At 41.4% G+C, this 20,213-nt stretch overlaps 1 protein-coding gene across 5 annotated transcripts in view; it reads left to right on the forward strand.

The window, feature by feature from the left end:
* CCSER1 (coiled-coil serine rich protein 1) overlaps positions 1-20,213 on the forward strand; it is a 741,428-nt gene that overhangs the window by 591,438 nt on the left and 129,777 nt on the right. For 3 of the 5 annotated variants that reach the window (XM_081924901.1, XM_081924904.1, XM_081924903.1), the window contains exon 10: positions 11,863-11,908. The exons of the other annotated variants lie outside the window; for them this stretch is intronic. In XM_081924901.1, the coding sequence (XP_081781027.1) occupies positions 11,863-11,908 (46 nt within the window). The remainder of the gene's footprint in view (positions 1-11,862; positions 11,909-20,213) is intronic. 5 annotated transcript variants of the gene reach the window in all.

Consider the following 20,213-nt stretch of genomic DNA (forward strand, 5'->3'; position numbering starts at 1 on the left):
TGCTATAGCATCATCTCTCTTTTTTATCCACTTCATTGATTGTGGTATTTTTAAGCTACTGCTTATGTGGATAAAAATGAAATCATTAAAATAAAGCTTATGTAGAGAGCAATCCTATTTGCTTTATTTTAATTTTTATTGAGCAAAATGTATATGCCACTTGATTGTGAGAAAAACTATAAGAGACTTACATTTTTTGATTAAAAAATAGTTAAAGCAGGTATGCAGAAACATTCAAAAGATGATTAAAACCAAACAGTAGCTAAGAAGAGATAAAACACATGTTGAGCATCCTGAAGCCCATAAGTTATTATTGAGGTAGCTTCACTGATGGAAATGGCAGTGGTGGAAACATTGTGGAAAGTCCAGCAGAGGAGAAACAGATAGAGTGGTTTGTGGGAGGGGTGTCAGGGTGGGCCAAAGATGTGCAGGTTCTTAGGACATATCCCCAGAGTTAGAAACTACACCACCCCAAGGACTGGTAAATTCCATCTCTTTGGAAGCAGTGGCAGGGCAGAAAACTGCCTCCCTCCGTCTTGCACTGGCTGGCATGTACCAGCAGAGCTTAGGCAATGGTAGTAATTTTGCCCTGCATCTCGCCCTGCCCCCATGCACATATGTGCTTACACACTGGTAGGATTGCTCTGGAAATGTTTGCACAAAATGCAATGTCCAGGGGTGAGTTGGCACACTATTGTAGATCCATTAAGAAGATGTGCACACTATGCCCTTATCTCCAGCCAACAAACAGCTACAAATGCAGCAAGGCTCAGTTTCAGGACCACAGAGTCATTGCTAACCTTTGGGGCCACCTCCACTGTGCAGTGTCACCTAGTCCTCATTGCATCTTCCTTTATAAACTCTCAAGGGTCAGATCCCTCTCTAGATGACAATAGCTCATGTCCAACCTGAACTTCTCTTTTAACACAACAGTTTTTGGTTTTTTTTGCTGAGAGACACTTATTATTTTTGTGGACTCTTCATTTATCGCTCTGATTCTCTCCATTCCACAACACTTCTCAGAAACCATAATTGATTAGTTCCACCATTTCCTTAAGAAAAGATTATTTGCAGCCACTCATCTTCATTGATGTCACCTTAGCATAAAGCACTAATTAATCTCTGTCTGCCCTGCTAAGTTTTCAACCTAAACCCATAAATAAAGACAATGGTGATTAAAATCATTTGCACTTTAAGTCTCTGATCCTATAGATACAGATACTTGCAGTGGAACAGGAAAAAATTTATATCTCTGTCTCTTTCTTGCCAGTGTGAGCCAGTGTAGTACAGCACATGCTTTATCTTCATAACATAGTAGATTTGATCCATGAGATCTCCAGTCAAAAGGATCAGATAGTTGGACGATGCAAAAGCCCTCTCTGCTTGTGTTCCCTAACAACTGGTATTTCAAGGTAGTACACAGCCATCTTGACAAGTGGCCAGTGAAACCCTGATCCTCCATGAATTTCATCTCACCCTATTTTTAGAAAGTTGTCAGAGTCTTTAAAGGTCAGCAGCAAGATGACTGGTGACAAAAAAAAGGAAAGCTAAGGAGTATTCCCATTGTACTTGTCTCCCGTTCAGCAGTGGGGAGCTTGAGATGGAATGGGTCAAGAAATCCCTCTGATTGTTTTTGGTTGAATTCAAGGAAATGGGCGACAGGAATAGTATGCCCTGAAGCAAAATGAAAGCTTCACCAGTGAGATAGCACAGAATAAAGTGCCAGTAGAAGTTCCTGGGCAGCAGTACTCAATATCTTACTTGATGGAATAACGCCCCTCACCACCATATAGAAGTATTATTCTTGTGCGGGTGTGATTTCTGGTTTGTTTTTGCTTTTTGTTCTGTGTTTTGTGGTGACCTCTTGCCACAGCAAATGTGTGACTTAAACTGTTTGCCGAAGGGCATTTCTGTAGGAGGGTGGACAGTCTGTTGTCTGAAAGATCTTATTCAAAACACTGGAGGAAAGATAATGATTCTGAGAGAAAAATCAGTCTTCAATAATCAAGCAAGGGTTGAAAGGAATGTATTAAGAGCAGATTCAGACAACTGCTAATGACATGGTAAATGCTTAAAAGCTGTCGGTTCTAGGTGCCATCTGTGGATATCAATCAAGAAGTAGGACTTGTATTGCCAAGGGAACACACAAGAAGCTACTTTATGCCAAGTCAAGCCATTGGTCCACCTAGTTCAGTAATGTCAACACCGACTGGTAACAGCTGTCACGGTATTTAGCTGGTGATACATTTTGATGTTGAAAACCACATATTGCCCAGCCCTAGCCCCCATTCATGCAAATGAAACCCCAGCAAATGTTATGATCCTAACCCCCTGTGGATCAGGCCCACTTAAGCGGTCGCTGTCTGGGCATTGCGGAAGGTTCTTAAACTCAGACGTGCAATCAAAGTATATTTTTAGGATCTTTCACCTCAACTCTGCTAGCAGATTGCTGAAAACCGATGCAAATTTTTCTGAAAACATGCCAAGAGACTGCTAGTAAAATATTTACAACTAACTTTAAGATGGAAATATGTCTTCCTTATTGAGCTGTAACTTTGCTTTGAAATAGATTTGTAGAAGGAACAGATTTATTTTAGTACAAATGTCAAGCTGTTTTTGCTGTACATTCTCCAGGGGCTATTTTGTATTAATTTTTATTCAAAAGTGTAATTCTTTTTTAAAAAAAAATGAGAGAAAGAAGAGCAGCTATCTGTCATTTCTCCTATATTCTGCCCTTTTATGGTGTGCTGTGACATATGGACGTTATTTATTTTGAGTTATTTATTACAAACTGTGTAATTCAAACATATAGGATACAGTTATTTCAGGCACTATATATGGGCTGCAGTTTAATGTTTTTCTAAAGATATGTCACTTGGGAAGATATCTATATGGCAGTTATTGAAAGTGGTTGGGTAGCTTTTCCAGGGCAGAAATTATGGGAGAAATATTTAAACACTCCTGTGCAATCTGGCTCCCAGAATCTACCCCCAACCCCCCAGTCAGCCTTACTTCCAGTCTTGGAACCATGAGGGGGAAAGAAGGGGGATGTGACTTTGAGGAGAGGTTGTAGAGGAGAATTGGGGCCCTCCAGATGTGCTTTTATATTCTGCAATCAGGATCATTTGTGCACCTAATGTTTGCCACATCTGCACTATACATTTGAAGCAGTATCATACCACTTTAAACAATTCAGCCAAAGAATCCTGGGAACTGTAGTTTGTTAAGGGTGCTGAGAATTGCCAGGTGTCCCCCATTCCTCTCAAACAGCTGCAATTTCCCTGGGAAAAGGTATTGATTTTTAAACCACCCTAAAAATCACAGCTCCGTGATTTATTCTAAGCACCTTCTACAAATTACAGTCTCCAAGATTTTGTAGGGGAAGGCATGACTGATTAAAGTGATATGCTACTGCTTTAAACGTTCAGTGTAGGTATAAACAGCAGAACGTATCATTTGATGTAATAAACAAGAAATGGAAGCTGAGGGACGTCAACAGGGAGGGGGGAATGAAAAACTAATGTTTAGTATTGATATTGGATACAGTGGACGCTTGGGTTGTGAACGTGATCCGTGTGGGAAGCACGTTCGCAACCCACAGCGCCACGTCTGTGCATGCACGGCTCGCGATTCGGTGCTACTGCGCATGCTCAAAGTGCGATTTAGCGCTTCTGCACATGTGCGAACACTGAAACCCGGAAGTAACCATTCCGGTACTTCCAGGTTCAGCACGGTGTGCAACTCGAAAACTCATAACCTAAAGCATCTGTAACCTGAGGTATGACTGTATTTGTTTTCAAAATGAATAAAATCTTTAACAAAAAAAAAAAATGTTCAGTGCAGGTGGTGCTGTATAAATCTACCACTAAAGCAGCATTATTGCATCAATTACATCTTCCAGAATACAACCTGCCCCACCCCCCAAAAAACCCCCACTCACCAGTCTGGAGAGGCCTTTGACAATTAGAGAAAGATTAAGCCCTACCTCATATTAGTTGTCCTCTAGGTAGTGCTGGATTGTGACTCCTGTCATTCCTAACCATTAGCCACAATATCCAACAATATCTAGAGGGCTACAGGCTCCCTCTTCCTGATATTACCGTCTTCCTCTAGGTCTCAGTTGCATTATCATTTATGCCTCATAACATTAATTTCCTCAGAGAGCCATTTTCTGACCAGTGTAAGCGATCAGTTCTCCGAAGCTGAGTTTCATTGCTCCTGATCTTGGAGCGTTTCCAGTTAATCATCTCCTTCCTGTTTTCAAATCTATATTTTACAAAACATTCCTTGTAATGAATGTTCATTTCAATAATATTTTAAGAAAGCAATCTGTTGCCTTTGATTCCCTCCCCCCCCCTTACTGGATATCCTTCTCATTGTGTGGGAAGAAGCTTCTTGTTATATAAGGATATGTGAACATTTATTGCTTCTGTTATAAGCAAAAGGGTTAGGAGTGAGGCCTTTATCTTTTTCTCAAAGGCTTGTTTTGTCTCAGGTCAATAAATGTATTTTTGCCAATCCACCAACATTTGTATCAATACTATTCCATTGGAGTGTGGTGATTTAGAACTGTTGGTTTAATGGCTTTTTATTTTGCTGTGCAAAATATAATATAAATAGTTTGAAGAGTCCCAAGGATATATTGTATGCATGGTGTAGAGTAGCCATTGCTAACCTGGTGCAGTCCAAATGTTTTGAACTGCAACTCCATTAGCCCCAGCCAGCAGTTTCCTAGAATTTCACATTTAAAATTTGGGTTACGTGGAATGTCACACTGCAGCTTTGTATTTTTTAGTAATGCTCCAATCACTGCCTTTTCATTGCAGGGGTATTGAACACTCTACCATACCCTCCAACATTCCTCAGTTGAAAATAGGGGCATTTCTCCCTACCTCCCCCAACTGACCCTCCTCGACACCCCATTTTTGTTCTGTCCCTGCAGAGCATTTCCTTTCAGAAAAATGCTGAGTGCCACCACCGCTACACCAATGGGACACAGCACCCATGTCCTTCATGGTCATATTCCCAATTTAGTTAATTTAATTCTTTAGTAGATTTACAAAAAGAAAAACAGACACCAATAAATTTTAGAGGGGGGCAAGATTAGACATGGATGCACAAAATAAAAAAAATCAAGACTCCTTGTGCTCTGCTCCGCTTCCCCTTTCTTCCCACCGGGGGGGGGGTGGGCTCTGATTTTGGCAGGGAGGACACTCTGATTTCTCTCCCCCTCCTTTTTTGCCTCAAGCCTAAAAAATAATTGAAGCAAAATAACTAGCTTTGATATGGGTGAAATGGATGAGAATGGGTCCTTCTCAATTTGGCACAGTCTCTCTCTCTCTCTCTCTCTCTCTCTCTCTCTCTCTCTCTCTCTCACACACACACACACACACACACACACTCACACACACACACACAAGTTTATAACCTATAGAATCGTAATTTTTGAAATATAGAGGAGCTTACACACATGCCACAATATTTTGCTGACAGTTGCATGTCGAGGTCCCCAGGTCCACCCCAATAACTCACACATCACACAGAATTTTTGTTTAAGGTTTTTGGCATAATTTTGGCCACAACTTTATTAAAATACAAATTTGTGAGTGGTTGCTTAGGCATTGGTTGCGACTATCTGCCCCCACCATGGGGGACAGACTGACATTCTGCACGATGCGAAAGTCAGAATGGGGGTTATGTGGAGCAGGGAACTTGGGGGTTACGTGGAGCAGGGAACCTGCCCTCACCCCAAATGCAACCAGGAGCTCATTGCTATGGCCCGAGCCCCCTTGACAGAGTGGACAAGCAATAGTTAGCCCCCAATTCCTTTAACGGAATCCCTTGCAGCAGCAGCATTAGAGGGGCAGGCACAGCCAATCCATGTCCCTCAACCAACCAAACCATAAACCAATGCCTAACCGCAACCTTACAAGTTGTGACGATTTGCTACGCAGTAGGCAAAAACCAAATGGCCCCAGCCAATCAGCCAGATGGACAAAATTCCTACCAGGCCCCCGCTCCAAAGCAGATGACCCCATGACAGGCATAGCAAGGTCAAAGCGAACAACCCTATTCTAGGGAGGGAGGGACGGGCAATCTGCTGCACGGGCGAAAAGAGGAAGCCCTAGCCTCGTGCAAGGAGTTTTAGCATTTCTGGCTGTCAATCAATAAATGGCAACATTAATTTCTTCCCAACAACAAGGGAAGCCCCAATCGCATCAGTGGCCAACGATCAGTTAGCCTGCCCCCAACTTTGGAGTGTCCTGGCGGCCCCCACCGCAACACGTGCTCTCCATGAAGGAGAACACGCTTCACCAAAAAGCAATATACCACGATCCATCTTTAAAACACAAAACATATTTATATTGTTTCTTCCCCCAGAAGAGCAAGAATCTTCATAGCCTAAGCTTATTAAATCACTTGTGCAAAAAAAGCAACCTATTTGGATGAAAGGAGAAAGCTTGAAATAACTTGGTGAAATAGTGTTGGCTCTCTTGACGGTTTGTCTGAAGCATTAAGCATTCTATCTTCAGATATGTGAATATAAAATAATGCCATGCTTTGGTTTGACATGGATTAAAAATTGATACTGTTTTCAAGAAGATGATCTGAAGTTTGTCTTATGCCAACTGCTTTATTTTTTTTTAAGTAACAAATGACTGACTGGATGAATGAAGCTGGAGAGAGAAACAACATAACCTGCTGCTTTGGTGTATAAAATCCTCATTCAGTCTGGCATGTCTTGGGCAATCAAACATACTTGCTTTAATATCAAGTGTCTGCTACATGAAGAGGAAGTACAGTTGGTTCAGCATAATTAAGCTCAGAGTGAAGGAGAGTGAGCATGCAGACAGACACTTGTAATGCGTAGAGGGCCTTTAACAAACACAGCCATTTAGTTCCTGTTGGAGAGGAAATGTTAACGGACATTCCTTCAATCCCGTACATGGTTATTGGAGATTGAGTTCTATTATTATTATTATTATTATTATTATTATTATTATTATTATTATTATCACAAACTGATCTGGAAAAGTAGAAAACTGAACATAAGGTTGCAAAAATTAGAAACCCAGAGAAACTGAAATTGACAGGTTCCCTCATCTCTCTAGATTCACACCTTTGTTATACCTATATATGTGACTTACATTTACTTACAGAGCCTTATTCACAAATGGTTAAAGGTAAAGGTAAAGGTAAAGGGACGCCTGACCATATTAGGTCCAGTCGTGACAGACTCTGGGGTTGCGGCGCTCATCTCGCTTTATTGGCCGAGGGAGCCGGCGTACATCTTCCGGGTCATGTGGCCAGCATGACTAAGCCGCTTCTGGCGAACCAGAGCAGCGGACGGAAACGCCGTTTACCTTCCCGCTGGAGTGGTACCTATTTATCTACTTGCACTTTGACGTGCTTTCGAACTGCTAGGTTGGTAGGAGCAGGGACCGAGCAACGGGAGCTCACCCCATCACGGGGATTCAAACCACCGACCTAGGCTCTGTGGTTTAACCCACAGGTTACTTCATGCTTAATGTACTCAGAGTCACTAATTAATCTGTTCTGTACAGATTTTGTACAAAATAAATGGTGGCCAATCACACCTTTGTTGTGACAAAGAAGAATTCAAGGTTGCAGAGAGCACAGGAGAGGGGTCCAAGCATGGGGTCCAACATTGGTGAAAGGACCAGCCAGCGCTGGTTAACCATATGCACTGAATCCCCAAATAGAACTAAGATTAGGAACCAGGCATTCACAATTTCAGAAAATGCCATGGCAGATGATCCTCTGGGTCTCATCCAACTGCTCATCCAACAGTTATGATTCTAAGATGGGGGCACTCCCTTTTTCATTTCAACAAATATTTTCAAGAAGAAACGTTTGTGTCCTGAGTCCTGACTCAACAGATCTTGCAAGCTAACCATTCCTCACAAAATGAAGAAATTTTGAGCTATGCTAATTCAAATATGGGGAAAACACAAAATAGAGGCCCTCTGCTGCCTTCCAGCAACATATCCACAACTGTTTTGTTGAACTTCAAGTTTAAACAGCTGTTAATTAAGTGCAAAGCTTAAATCAGGGTTTGATGAAGGACTGTGCAATATGCTTTTCCCCTGCGGCAAAATGCATAGACAACTTTGGCAAAGCAAGTGAGTTTGAGTGAGATTGTAAATGGTTGTCAGCAGCCAAAGCCCAGCAGAGATAGATTTTAATAGCAGATCTGCCACTATCTTAGACTGTTGCTGTATAGCAGTCTTTATCGAAAAGGACAATTGATCAGCTAACGAAGAGCACCATCTCAGGTTCTGGCACTTCAGTACATATTACTGCATCAATAAATCTTCTGCTGTGTGCAAATAGACTAAAGTTGTTGATTTCACTTGGTTAATGCTTGTACTCCACAGAAGGCGAACACCGGCACATACTGTAGAAAAACTAGCATAGTATTACAATTCACTTTTGCTGTCTCCATCTGTCACAACGAAGTGTATTGAGCTTAAGAGGCTGATTTACATGACACCATATCTAGGCAATTACTCTGGACTCACTCATTTGGAGGGGAGAGTCTCTTCTGAACTTTCAGAGTGCAAACGATTCTGAAAAACATTTCTTTTGTATTTTTAAATCTCCTTTGTGTAATTAAATTGTAGCCTAATCCATCCATGTTCCTTTTATCATTCAGGGTTCAAGTTGAAATTGTTTAATTTTCATGCCTTCCACTTCCCAACCCACCAAGATCCTTAATTTCCCCAGGATCTTTTATATATATATATATATATATATATATATATATATATATATATATATATATATATATATATGAATGAGTTTATTAAGACTTTTCATAATACATTGCAATAAGAAACAAACTAATCTAAACCAAAAAAGGAGAATACAAAGTCCTGTTTCACAAGGTGAAAGAGCAGTTATCCCACACAGCATTTGTCTCACACAGAGAAAGGAGAACCCTCCCAGCTCTCACCTGGGAGCTTCCCTTTCCCATCCTCCCACCCTGGGCCAGGAAGCAGCACGTTATATGGAGATGAGTAGGGACAAAAAGGGAGCTTGAGAAAATGTAAAAAATATTGTGGGGGAATAGGAGGGCTGGAGCATAGAGGGAACTCGTGGTGGCATCTCAACAACCAGAAATCATTCTGTCCATTACCTCTAGGCTAGTTCTTTAAACTCCAGCAGCTTCTTCCAGTCACAAAGAGGATAAGAGATAGGACCAGCTCATGACGTTCAAATCATATCCACCACAATTCCTTTAAAAACAATGTGGGGCACTGACCACTGGGATATTCCTCGGGGCAAGCCAGAAATGTGAATTGGTGATGCATAGATGCAGACAGCATCTCATTAAGTCCTCAGTAAATTAGGGGTACTCGCCCTATCTGTAAAACTTGTTTCAGTTTCAAATCGTTTGCAACAAGACAAATAGATTTGTAATGATGCAAAGTTCAATGTGGTCAACGCAGCCTTTCTGTAATGAAAAAAAAACTTTCTCTAAACTTTAGCCTAAAGCATTTGCTGTACTTTGTTTAACCAGCCTGGTGGTTACACATCCAAGTTTTATTGGTCACTGAAGAGACATCCTACTGTATGCTTATTAAAAGTTAATTACTGTTGCTTCAAGACACTGAATAAGAAGTATCTAACAAACTTTTAAATGTTATCAATTCTATAATTATTTACATCAGTGTTTATAGCTTGGCTAGTTTTCAACTGTGACCAGGCAATGTATGGAGCACAGATGAAGGGACAGTTGAAAGAAATCCAGGTTTCTGATTTTTTTGCAGAATTTGCATCTTCTGAACTTGTGAACTTATTATGTTTCTTTTGGAATTTTTTTACCCCAGGGTACATTTATTTCCTCCAGGATTCATCTCTGTATTCTTCTAGCCGTACTTTTCTATTATCTGAAGCATATTAAGTTTTAACCATATGCAGTCTTTCTGTAGCAAACTTGCTATGTCTCTTGCTATGTTACCCAAGCAGAAGGACTATCCAGTATGTGCACAAGTCATTAGCTAACCCATGTTCAGATATCACAAGATCATAGAGTTAGATGGGGCCCAGTGAATCATCTTTTGCAGCAGTTTTCAAACTATATGCCTTCAGGAAATACTCTTGGTATCAGATGATCAGCCAGCAATGAATGTCCAGGTGTTGAAGTAGATACACAGTATGTTGTAAGGCGTCTTCCAGTCTTCATGCTTAGGAACGTCAATTAAGTTTAGCAGCAGTTTAAAACCATAGTCTTCATTTGAGTGGTTATGACAAGGGTAGCCAATGTGGTACCTTCCATATCTTGTGGACTGCAATGCCCATCTTGCATGACCATTGGTCATGCTGGCTGGGACTGAGGGAAATTGTAGTCCACCACATACGGCGGACGCCACATTGATGTTTTATTGTGTTTTTAATATTATGTTGGGAGTTGCCCAGAGTAGTTGGGGCAATCCAGTAAGATGGGTGACATATAAATAATAAAATAATAATATCTATTATTAACCTACATTTGAGGATAATGAACACTGCCTATTCTTTCTGTATCTTTTCAACATTTCCGATGTGCTAGTATTCTTCTTCTCCACTATACCAACCCATCTTCTTTTCTCTGGGCAAATCATAAGCAGTCCTTTTATCTTTCCTATCTTATTGCAACAACAAAAATCACCTTCTAGACATTTTCTGATCTTTTGTATCTCCTCTGGCATTATTCTCGTCAACCTCCTTCTTGCACTGTGGTGTACTCTCCTCAACTGGCCTGGACTGAAAAAGCCATGACCCTTCCTGTGATCAGAGCAAGCCCCGGATTGAACTGGACAAGATTCAGATATGTGTGGTTTTTCTGCCACAAGATAGGGGGGAAAGAAAGAGGAAAGAAACCTTGTTCTAAACCAAGGTGGAATTTGGCTTGGTGACTCCTTCTTTAGTGAATGTTCAAAATATGGTCACAGTCAATGTTAACATGTGGCTGCTGAAAACCACACGTGAATTGTATGATTGCCTATTTTTGGCTGCATTTGCACAGCAGTTTATTCCATTTTCCCAATGTTCCCTTAACTGCTCATTTCCCCATTATACATGAGCTGTCACATGGCAAGTTTAGCATTCATTTCTATGTTATTTGCCAGTGCCCCTTCCCTCCCCGGAAGCACCTAACAGGAAATGGGCACCAAAGATGGACTATATTCTGCTATAATTCTTGAAGTGGCTTTTATATTGTGTGAAATCTGAAATATAACGCAGGAATTAACGGTTAGGTAGACACCAGGGAAACAGGACAAACTGGCATGTGAATGCAGCCTGCATCTATGCTAACTCTACATGTCCTGCTTTTTACACATGCACAAATGACTACTTAGGTAGCTGTCAACATCCACTCAGCCATCCCCGACATTTCAAACATTCACAGAAACTGAATTCTTGTGAAATGGTTGATGGTCACAAAATTTAAGGCATTCATGTAACACATTCGCTGTAAACTGTTGGAGACTGTGGGAACCTGAATGTTGTTTTAGATAAGCACTGTGAACTATTAGAGAACCTGGAAACAAACAGCGATCAACAACTTCAGTTAAGCATCTTGGGTAAAGGAACTTGTTCTCTTAAGGAGGCCACATTAATATGTAATCCATGCACACTCCTTTTCACTCAGCCTGATTTCTGACAAGTTTGAAAGTGCCTGTCATATGCTGTAATTTCTTTCCCTCTCCGGTAAACAAGATGCGTTATTTGTCGGAAGTCTCTCTCTTTCTCTTCCTCTCTTTTAGTGCCATCATTTCCTCGCCATTTTTAATTTGCTGTGACTATTAAAATGCTGACACCCCTTGCTCCAAAAAAAATGTGTTTTATTTACAGGGCACAGCTTATGGAAGTGCTCCTGTTCCTTCTCGCAGGCAATTATGTGAGTCTCTTAAATTCTGCTCTGTGTTGTAAAGATGACTATATGTGTTCATGTGCTGTATAGCATGGCATGCTGATAGAGATGACACACCCCAAGGTCAATATGCAACCAGCAGTGTTGCATATTGCCTGTAACGTGTTTGTAGCTAACAACACACCCTTCTTTCCTTATTTGGTCTGTCCTTCGTCCAGCGCAGCTGTCATTGAGGGAAACCCCTGTGCTCCATAGAGCTGTGGTGAAAGTTGGAAAAACTCCACGATGACTCAAAGTCTGAAGAAAGATGCTTGTTTGGCTTGAGCTGTCATGCATTCTGTTGAAGCTGGTGCATGTCTCGGTCTCTACCACTGTACGAAACTGAGGCTAGTTAAGGACCTTGTTTCTAGCTTCTTGTTAAATTTTCCTGTCCAATTACCCTCAGTCAGGCAAGCAAAATCTAAAACAACTTGTTAGGTCTTTTTATTATTATTTTAAAATGCAGTTTTAAGCAGCTTCCAGTCAAGGCTATGCCACCTTGGCTTCTGTGGGGCCGTTGCTTCCGATTAACCTGCAGAGAGCACTTGAGAAATCTCAGGAAGTTGCAATAATAAGCTACCTACTCCGTACGAAAAGGTAGAATTTTGCAAGATCACAGAATTAGTTTTTCAGTTCTAATGGCAGTGCAGAGTGAGTTACCTGCCAACCAACCTGCTTGTCTTAAGATCAGTGTGTTACAAATGAGATCGGTGTAGGTTAAACATGCAGAACCTCCAAAGGTAGTCTGACTTTTAGAACTTTTTCTTTTTCCAAATCCCACTTCTGCCTCTTTCTTCCTCCCTTCCTCCCGCCCTCTCTCTCTCTTTGCCTTTCCCCATTAGCGTGTCCATTTGCGGGGCATCCATTCTGTTCCACATGCACATAATATGCTACAGCAGTGCACTGCATCAATTATGGTTATCGCACAATGCATCACAGCAATGAATGCCAATTTGCCAATTCATCATCACATGACATTGCTGGCTTCTTCACCAAGCGCAGTCCAGTTGAAACAATGCTTCTGTTTCATTGTTGCCAGTCTTGTTGCTTGCATCACATTCACCGAGGCTGATAATATGGATCAATTGGGGTAAAAAAAGTGCTTAATAACATTTGTCTGCTGATACGGGTCTTGTGAAAACAGAAAGAATGTAATCTGTGTGATGACGGTCTCTCCCTTGTGACACTATGGGAAGAGTTTGACTTTGTTAGATGGAATTACGGCTCCTGAGAAAGGATGGAAGGATTAACTGTGCTATTATTAATGAAGGTAGAAGGAGATGAGGAATTACTCCTTGTTAAGACTCTGCTTTCTGAATGCCTGGATTAATTAAAGGAGAGGAGCTTTTGGTGAGGTGGTTGATGGGAACAAGATGTCCTCAAGGTGGAGATGGAGGAATTTAATAAGAGCTGGATTTTGAGATGTCGACACGCTTTTCATCCAAAGCAAACACGCCTGTCTAGATCTTGACACAGGATTTCATGGTCTTCAAAATTATTGGTAGATGCATCCGTGAGATTTCCCTTCACCTGATATTTCCTATAGTGGAATGATGCCACTATTGTATCTTTACTTCCAGTAAACATGCAACCTCCTTGGTCCTGAGAAGATTATACAGTGAATGACGGTAGCTCAGAGCAAAGCTCTTGAGAGATGCTGCGAATCAGCTCCAACCAGCCTTTCCCAGCCTGCTTTAGACTACTATTATTAATAAGAGTTTTGTGGCTTTTAGCTGGGCTCTATCAATAATTTTATCACATATACTGCTTAGAGGGTCCAGTGATTAAATGGTCTGTATCGATATTTCTAAATGAACAAATATGCTTCCCATCAGCCCTGTCTGCTGGCTATGCTGGCTGGGGCTGATGCAAGTTACAGTTCAAGACATCTGGAGGGCACCTGGTGTAGGTAATACTAAACCTAGAAGGAGCAATGATCTGGCTCATCCTGCTTCCTATGATCTTGTGGATCCTATGGTCATTAGTGAACACACTGAAAGAGCCAGTACTTGTAGGGATGCAGAAATTGCAGTCTGAGGGGCACTGACTCAATCTCTAGGTCACTTATACATGCAAAAGAAATACAATGGTACCTCTGGTTAAGAACTTAATTCGTTCTTAACCTGAAACTGTTCTTAACCTGAGGTACAACTTTAGCTAATGGGGCCTCCCACTGCTGCCGCGCAATTTCTGTTCTCATCCTGAAGCAAAGTTCTTAACCCAAGGTACTATTTCTGGGTTAGCGGAGTCTGTAACCTGAAGCGTCCGTAACCTGAAGCATCTGTAACCCGAAGTACCACTGTAAAGTTGAAGATTTGTGGCCCAAAAAGCTGTTATAATCCATTATAACAGCTTTTGGGGCCACAAATCTTCAACTTTACAGTGTAAGCAAACTGGCATTGAACTGATACTCCAGGTAGATCCTAGAAGGGTAGATTCACCCTACTGTGTAGCAGAAGATTGCACACTACTGGTATAGAGTGGCTGTGGGTGGTTTTTTTGAGAAGAGGTGAAAGGAGAGGGGAAGTGTCCAAAAGGAAACTGTATGGTTCATTCTAGCCAGGGGAGGCTTGATTGCAGAAGGGGATGAGGTGATGAGAATTTGAAGAGGGGGTCAGAGAACAAGACCTCTTGACTCATATAGGCAATTTGACATTCCCACAAGTTCTATTCTCTCTCAGCTCTAGCCCACCAAAACATCGCCTAGCTGCTATGATCTTTAGAGGAAGTCCTGCACTGCTGCCACTGGACGAGTGTGAGGAAGAAGCCCCAAACCCCTCCCGGAAATCTCCTGTGTTGTTTATTTACTGGTGCCTTCCTCCTATGTGCTTTGAGTAAAAAAGCAGGCGTGTACATGCTCAGTTACACAAAAGGAGCATTTGGCAAAGTTTTGCTGAGCTTGTTGTCTGTCACTGGGACAGATATCTTTGGATATGTCAGAAGGAGTGTTCCTGGAATTATGAGTACTTGCTGGTGGTTTTAATTACCTGAACTTGTTTGTAAATGGTATAGCAAAAGGAGCTTCTGTAGTTCACTGGCCTAATGATTTTTCCAGGGGACAAATGATGATGTCTTTCCTCTATATTGCCTCATTTTATTGTGGGCCTCATCCTTGCACTTCCCAAGCTCTTTGCTCTGATCCTCAAAATATGGAGGCTCTTTATGTTTGAAACCTGCTGGTGGATAGAGGCTCAGAGGTTATATTCCTTTGACTGAGATACGGCATTCAAAATAGGTTCTGGTACTAAGACCTGCTGAACTCTGGTCCTTGAGTCAAATTTTGTCCTTCAGCACTGATGCCAGACAGAATTTAGTAACTGCTCCAGAAAACACTTAACCTGGGAATAAACTAAAATTAATGAGACTTACTTTTGAATAGATGTGCATATGAATGTGCACGATATCATGCTTCTGACCTGTTCCTTTAGTCCACCATGCTTGATATTTTATGTAAACCACTTAGGAGAACTGTCAGGACAAAAAACCCCGTGCAAAAATGTTGTAAATAAATGAGGCACGCTTTTAAATTTTGGTCTGCAGGAACTTTTTCTGCTGTCACCTTAAGACTGAACAGACTGCAGGCAGGGCTAAACTCTGCCCTCTCCCAGCCAGAAACATCTATTTCCCTGTTTTTAATTACATTCAGCCAGAGGAAAGACTTCTGTTTAACACAAAAGCTCACATGACACATTGTAAACTTTCACCCTGTTAAGTGCAGATGTCTAGATCAGAATTTATTAACGAAACAGAGTAGTCTTTCAGTCTCTCATTCAGCCTTAAAAGGATGGTTGTATGAGGTGTCTTAGAGGACTTTTTTAAAACTTACATTTGGAGACAGATATATCTGAGCAAATGTTTTCTGTACGTATGAATTAATCCAGGACTGAGGAGCTGAGGGTAAGGGAGAGGGGCCTCCATCTTATTCCTTTTAAAAGTTGGTTGGTACATAATGCATGTGTGTGACTGACTAAGAAAATACTTCTTCACAGAGTGCACAGTTAAACTATGGAATTTGCTCCTACAAGAAATACTAATGGCCACCAACTTGAGCGGCTAAAAAGGAGGATTAGACAGATTCGTGGAGAACGAGGCTAACTGTAGCTGGTAACCTTGATGGCTGTGTTCCATCTCAACTGCCCGAAATAAGATGTTTTGGAATACCAGTTCCTGGAAACTGCAGGTGGAGAGAATGCTTTTGTATTCAGGTCCACCTCCCATGGTTGCCATCTGCATCTGGCTGTCCACTGTGACAGCAGGAGGCTCAACTAGATGGACCACTGGCCTGATCCAGCAGGCTTGTCTTAATGTTCTAATGTACTTCAGAACAAACTGAACATGGAGAAAGAATAGAAAGAGCATATGAAGAATTATATGCCTTTCCATATAAAGGGTAGATGGGATTTCTATAATACAATTGATTTTCGACAGAATCATTTTTTCTGAAAACTCCTATAATGGGTGGGTGCTTTTTTTTAAAGTGTTTTTTTGTGTGTCATGTAATGTGATACACTGACACCCAGCAGTCAATTCTGAACCCTTTTCAGGTTGTGATGCAGATTCCAAGGCTAGACCTTGCTCAAATGTTGACCCGGAGGGTGTTTCCTTTAGTCCAGGGTACCTGGAGTAATTTGGAAAAGCTAGGCTCTGGAATTCAGCAGGGCTCAGGAAGAAGGTTCTGTGCTGCTGGGAGCAGAAGTCCAGGTTCCTTATATGCATAATGAGCAGGACTCTTCCATCCAAAGGCTTCTTACTGCCTTCTAATGACTGAGGGCAAATATGTACACCCTGTTTTTCCCTATCATGGTAGGTCAATAGACTATGTCTTAACCTCAGATCTGGTGGTTCCATGTTCAGATCCTCAAAAGGGGAGTAAATAGATTTCAGCAAGAATCATAATTTGGAAAGTTTGAATTCCAGCATTATCTATTCCTTATATCCATAAGAAGATATTTTTCTGTAGAACCTTTTGGAGTTTAATTTTTCCGTTAGAATTTGCATGGGGGGGGTAGATTGTGGGTTTATGCTAGAGAGCAAGAAATGTGGTTCTACACATGTCTACTAGGAAATAAGTCTCGCTGGGACTGACTTCTGGTTAAGTCAGTACAAGTGCCCCCCCCCAACTTACATGGGGGTTATGTTCTGCCCCCACAAATGAAAATCTCCTAATTTGGGAGTATCCTCAAAACACTCTGTAAACACCCTCTCTGCCACTGTTTCTCCAATCCAGTCCAAAGATTCTATACCCTCAAATATCCACAACTAGAATAGAAACTTGGGGGCTGGATGGAGGACACATAGAGAAGTGGCTGCTGCTGCAATATCACATGCATCAGCTGTTAAGATGGGGAGGCTGAGCAGCTTAAAGAAAGCCCCGCTGCACCTCCCGTCTCTTCAGGGCTGCTTCTGTCCTCACTGATGTCCTCTTCAGGCTCTGGGGAGAAGCTCCTCGTGAGCCACAAGGACTCTCCAATTCTTTCCCGCCATTTCCAGGTTTGAATGGAATTATTTATATAGTTCCCTGCATATAAGCGGTTGCACGTGAGTCAATCATACGCAACTGGGGGAGAAATGCCTGTATAGGGTTGCAATCTCAATGGCGTTTTTAATTGTCCGTTCCGAAACTTGGGATATGTGGGAAGCTTTTAATTAGGATAAGGATTGGCTATGTCTCCAAGCTGAAAAAAATTTAATTTCCAAGTGTTTTTGTTCTTCCATGCTCCCACAGAAATCAAAGGATATTTTGCCATTAATTTGGAGCATGGCCTCTTATCTTCCTTATAGTGGGCTAAATATATAGATGCCTCTAATTCTTTTCCCAGTGGTTGTGGTGTTCTTTCTTGTTTCCATGGAAACTGCTATTAGCAGAATGAAAGTTTTAAAAACAGCATTCATTCTAAAACACTGGAAACATACGTGAGAGAGTACCTGAAACTGACTTAGAGCTCGTTTGTAAAAAGTCATGCCATGTACCTTCTGTCGGATTTTTGGCGTGTATATTTGGTTTTGTTCATTATCTTATTGCTTTGGTTTTTAAATCCCTCTTATTAGTCCTAGAGGCAGGCTAATTTAAAAATACAATTGTGTTGTATTCATCAAACAGATTTTCATTTAGCGCTTCATGCTTCTTAAAATTAAATTTCCCCAGAAAAATCAATGATTCGTATGAAGGGAAGAGACAATATTCGTTAACCCGTGCAGTATCAGATTCTTTTTCCCTGCCCCTTCCTGGTAATTGTTGAACAAGTTTCTCTGTCAATCGAAAAGGAAGTAGGAATAGGATTTAGAATCTGCCAGCCGAGTTCTGCATTCTCACTGCTCTTTCTGTTTCCATGGAGACAGATATTGCCTGGGTGAAAATGAAGTAACCCTCATGAACGAGTCCTAAACAATTTGAGGAGGGTGAAACAAATGTCCTCTAGACTTTGATAGAAGAGCACAAACCCAATCACTTCAACCCAGTCATTACATTCACTTCCGTCTAAAACTTCTGAACCATCATGTTTAGTATTATGAAGAACGTAGACCAGAATTCAAAGCGCCATGTGTAGTGTTCCGTAAACAAACCACGGCTTTTCACAGCTTTTCTCTGTGGCAGTTCTCCTTTACCCCCTGAAAAACCTCCTCAGTGTACGGAGGAATTCTGTTGCAGAATCCCACGAGGTATAAGGAACCAGTGTCAGAAATAACAATAACACACCACCTCATCTGTATGCCAAACTGATTTGTGCATGGGCCTCCATGGATCTTAGCTTACAAAGATTTGTCCCTTTCCGGTGGGAATTCACTTGTTAGTTGAAACTGTGATGTTTATTAAAATGCAAATATGTGTTTCATTACGTCTCATGAATAAATCAGTGTTTCTCAGGCCTGTCCACCTTCAGGAGACACTAGCTACATCGACTCAAATTCATGGCCAGCCCAGTCTCTGCCAGGGGGTAGCAAGAGATTCCATGGGTCCCTGCATGTAACCAGGGTTGTGTTTCCATTTGGAAATCAAGGCACCAAGAAGCATGGTTTATTTTACACATATTTATACCTGAAGCCTTCAGTGGAGGGGGTGCAGAACATTATATCTCAGGAGGGTCTCTCATTGCTTCTCTCACAGCTTCAGAAAGCTTGGGCCCAAAGCGGCAGCCAGTCTTGGTGCTGCCAGAGCCGCATGGAATTCTGCCTACTTCCTTTTCCTTTTTCCCAGCAGCCTTTGAAGAAAACAACTGCTCCCTTTCTGCTTTCAGCATCCCCACTTTGTCTTTGTATCCTCAGTTTCAAAAGCGTCCTGCAAAAGGCACTGTTTAAAGTGCTTTTGCTGCACACAAATATCTTCAAATTGAATTACATCATTATTGTGTAAACACAAGCTAATGCAGTTCCTTTACCAACATGCTCCACTGCAGTCATCACCAGTCTGTAACCTCCAGTTGTTTGGACTACAGCTTGCATCAGTCTCAGCTAGCATGGCTGATGGGATTTGCAGCTCAAAACATCTGGAAGGAACAAGGTTGGCAAAGGCTGTTGTACTGTATGGGCAGGTGTGCAGTAAATTAAATCCATACTTCCGTGAAACTAGCTAAGGAATTCCCTTTGTGTGCATTCCCCCCATCAGTCAAGTTTTTTCTAGGTAAGTAAAATTGTTAACCACAGTGCAGAAACAGAGGAGGTACTTTCTAGTCAATTTCTGGGATTCCTTAATATTATGCACAAAGAAATGTCAGCTAGGGAGTAATCTAAAAGCAGCTGTTTTTGAATAACATGGGAGGTGTACCTAAGCAGCACAAAATCAATATGACTTAATACCTAGCTTTGCCGGGATTGTGCCCCCAATGTTCTTTGCCTGCCTTCTTTGGAAATCTTAATATCTCATCGTGCAAAATTGTGCACATTTACTGCAAGTCTAATAATACGTGGCTTGTTCTAAATCTTCGTTTTGAAAATGTTTCTGGGTGTCAGGCAAAATACAGAGAAGTGACTGAAATTATCCTTGGAGCTTCTGCATTCCCGGAGCTTGTGTATATGGGAGCATGAAGGAATATGTGAAATTGTCTACTTCGTGGGGAGTATTTTTGCTGTTGTTTTCACATAGATCCACAAGACAGTAACTTCACTGACTCCTCTCCAAAGCAACCTTGAAGTACTTGCAGTCCTTGTAAGGAGGATCTGTGGACAAACATATTGCTTTGCTAAAACTCAAACCGAAATATAGCCAGTAGATGAAATGTCCAGTGGTTATTCCAAAACAACCTCATGCATAATAGTGTGATGTTCTGATAGTGTGATATTTGGAACAAGCGAAGGA

This window comes from Podarcis melisellensis (assembly GCF_964234715.1).
Source record: "Podarcis melisellensis genome assembly, chromosome: 9".
In the NCBI taxonomy this organism is placed as follows: Eukaryota; Metazoa; Chordata; class Lepidosauria; order Squamata; family Lacertidae; genus Podarcis; species Podarcis melisellensis.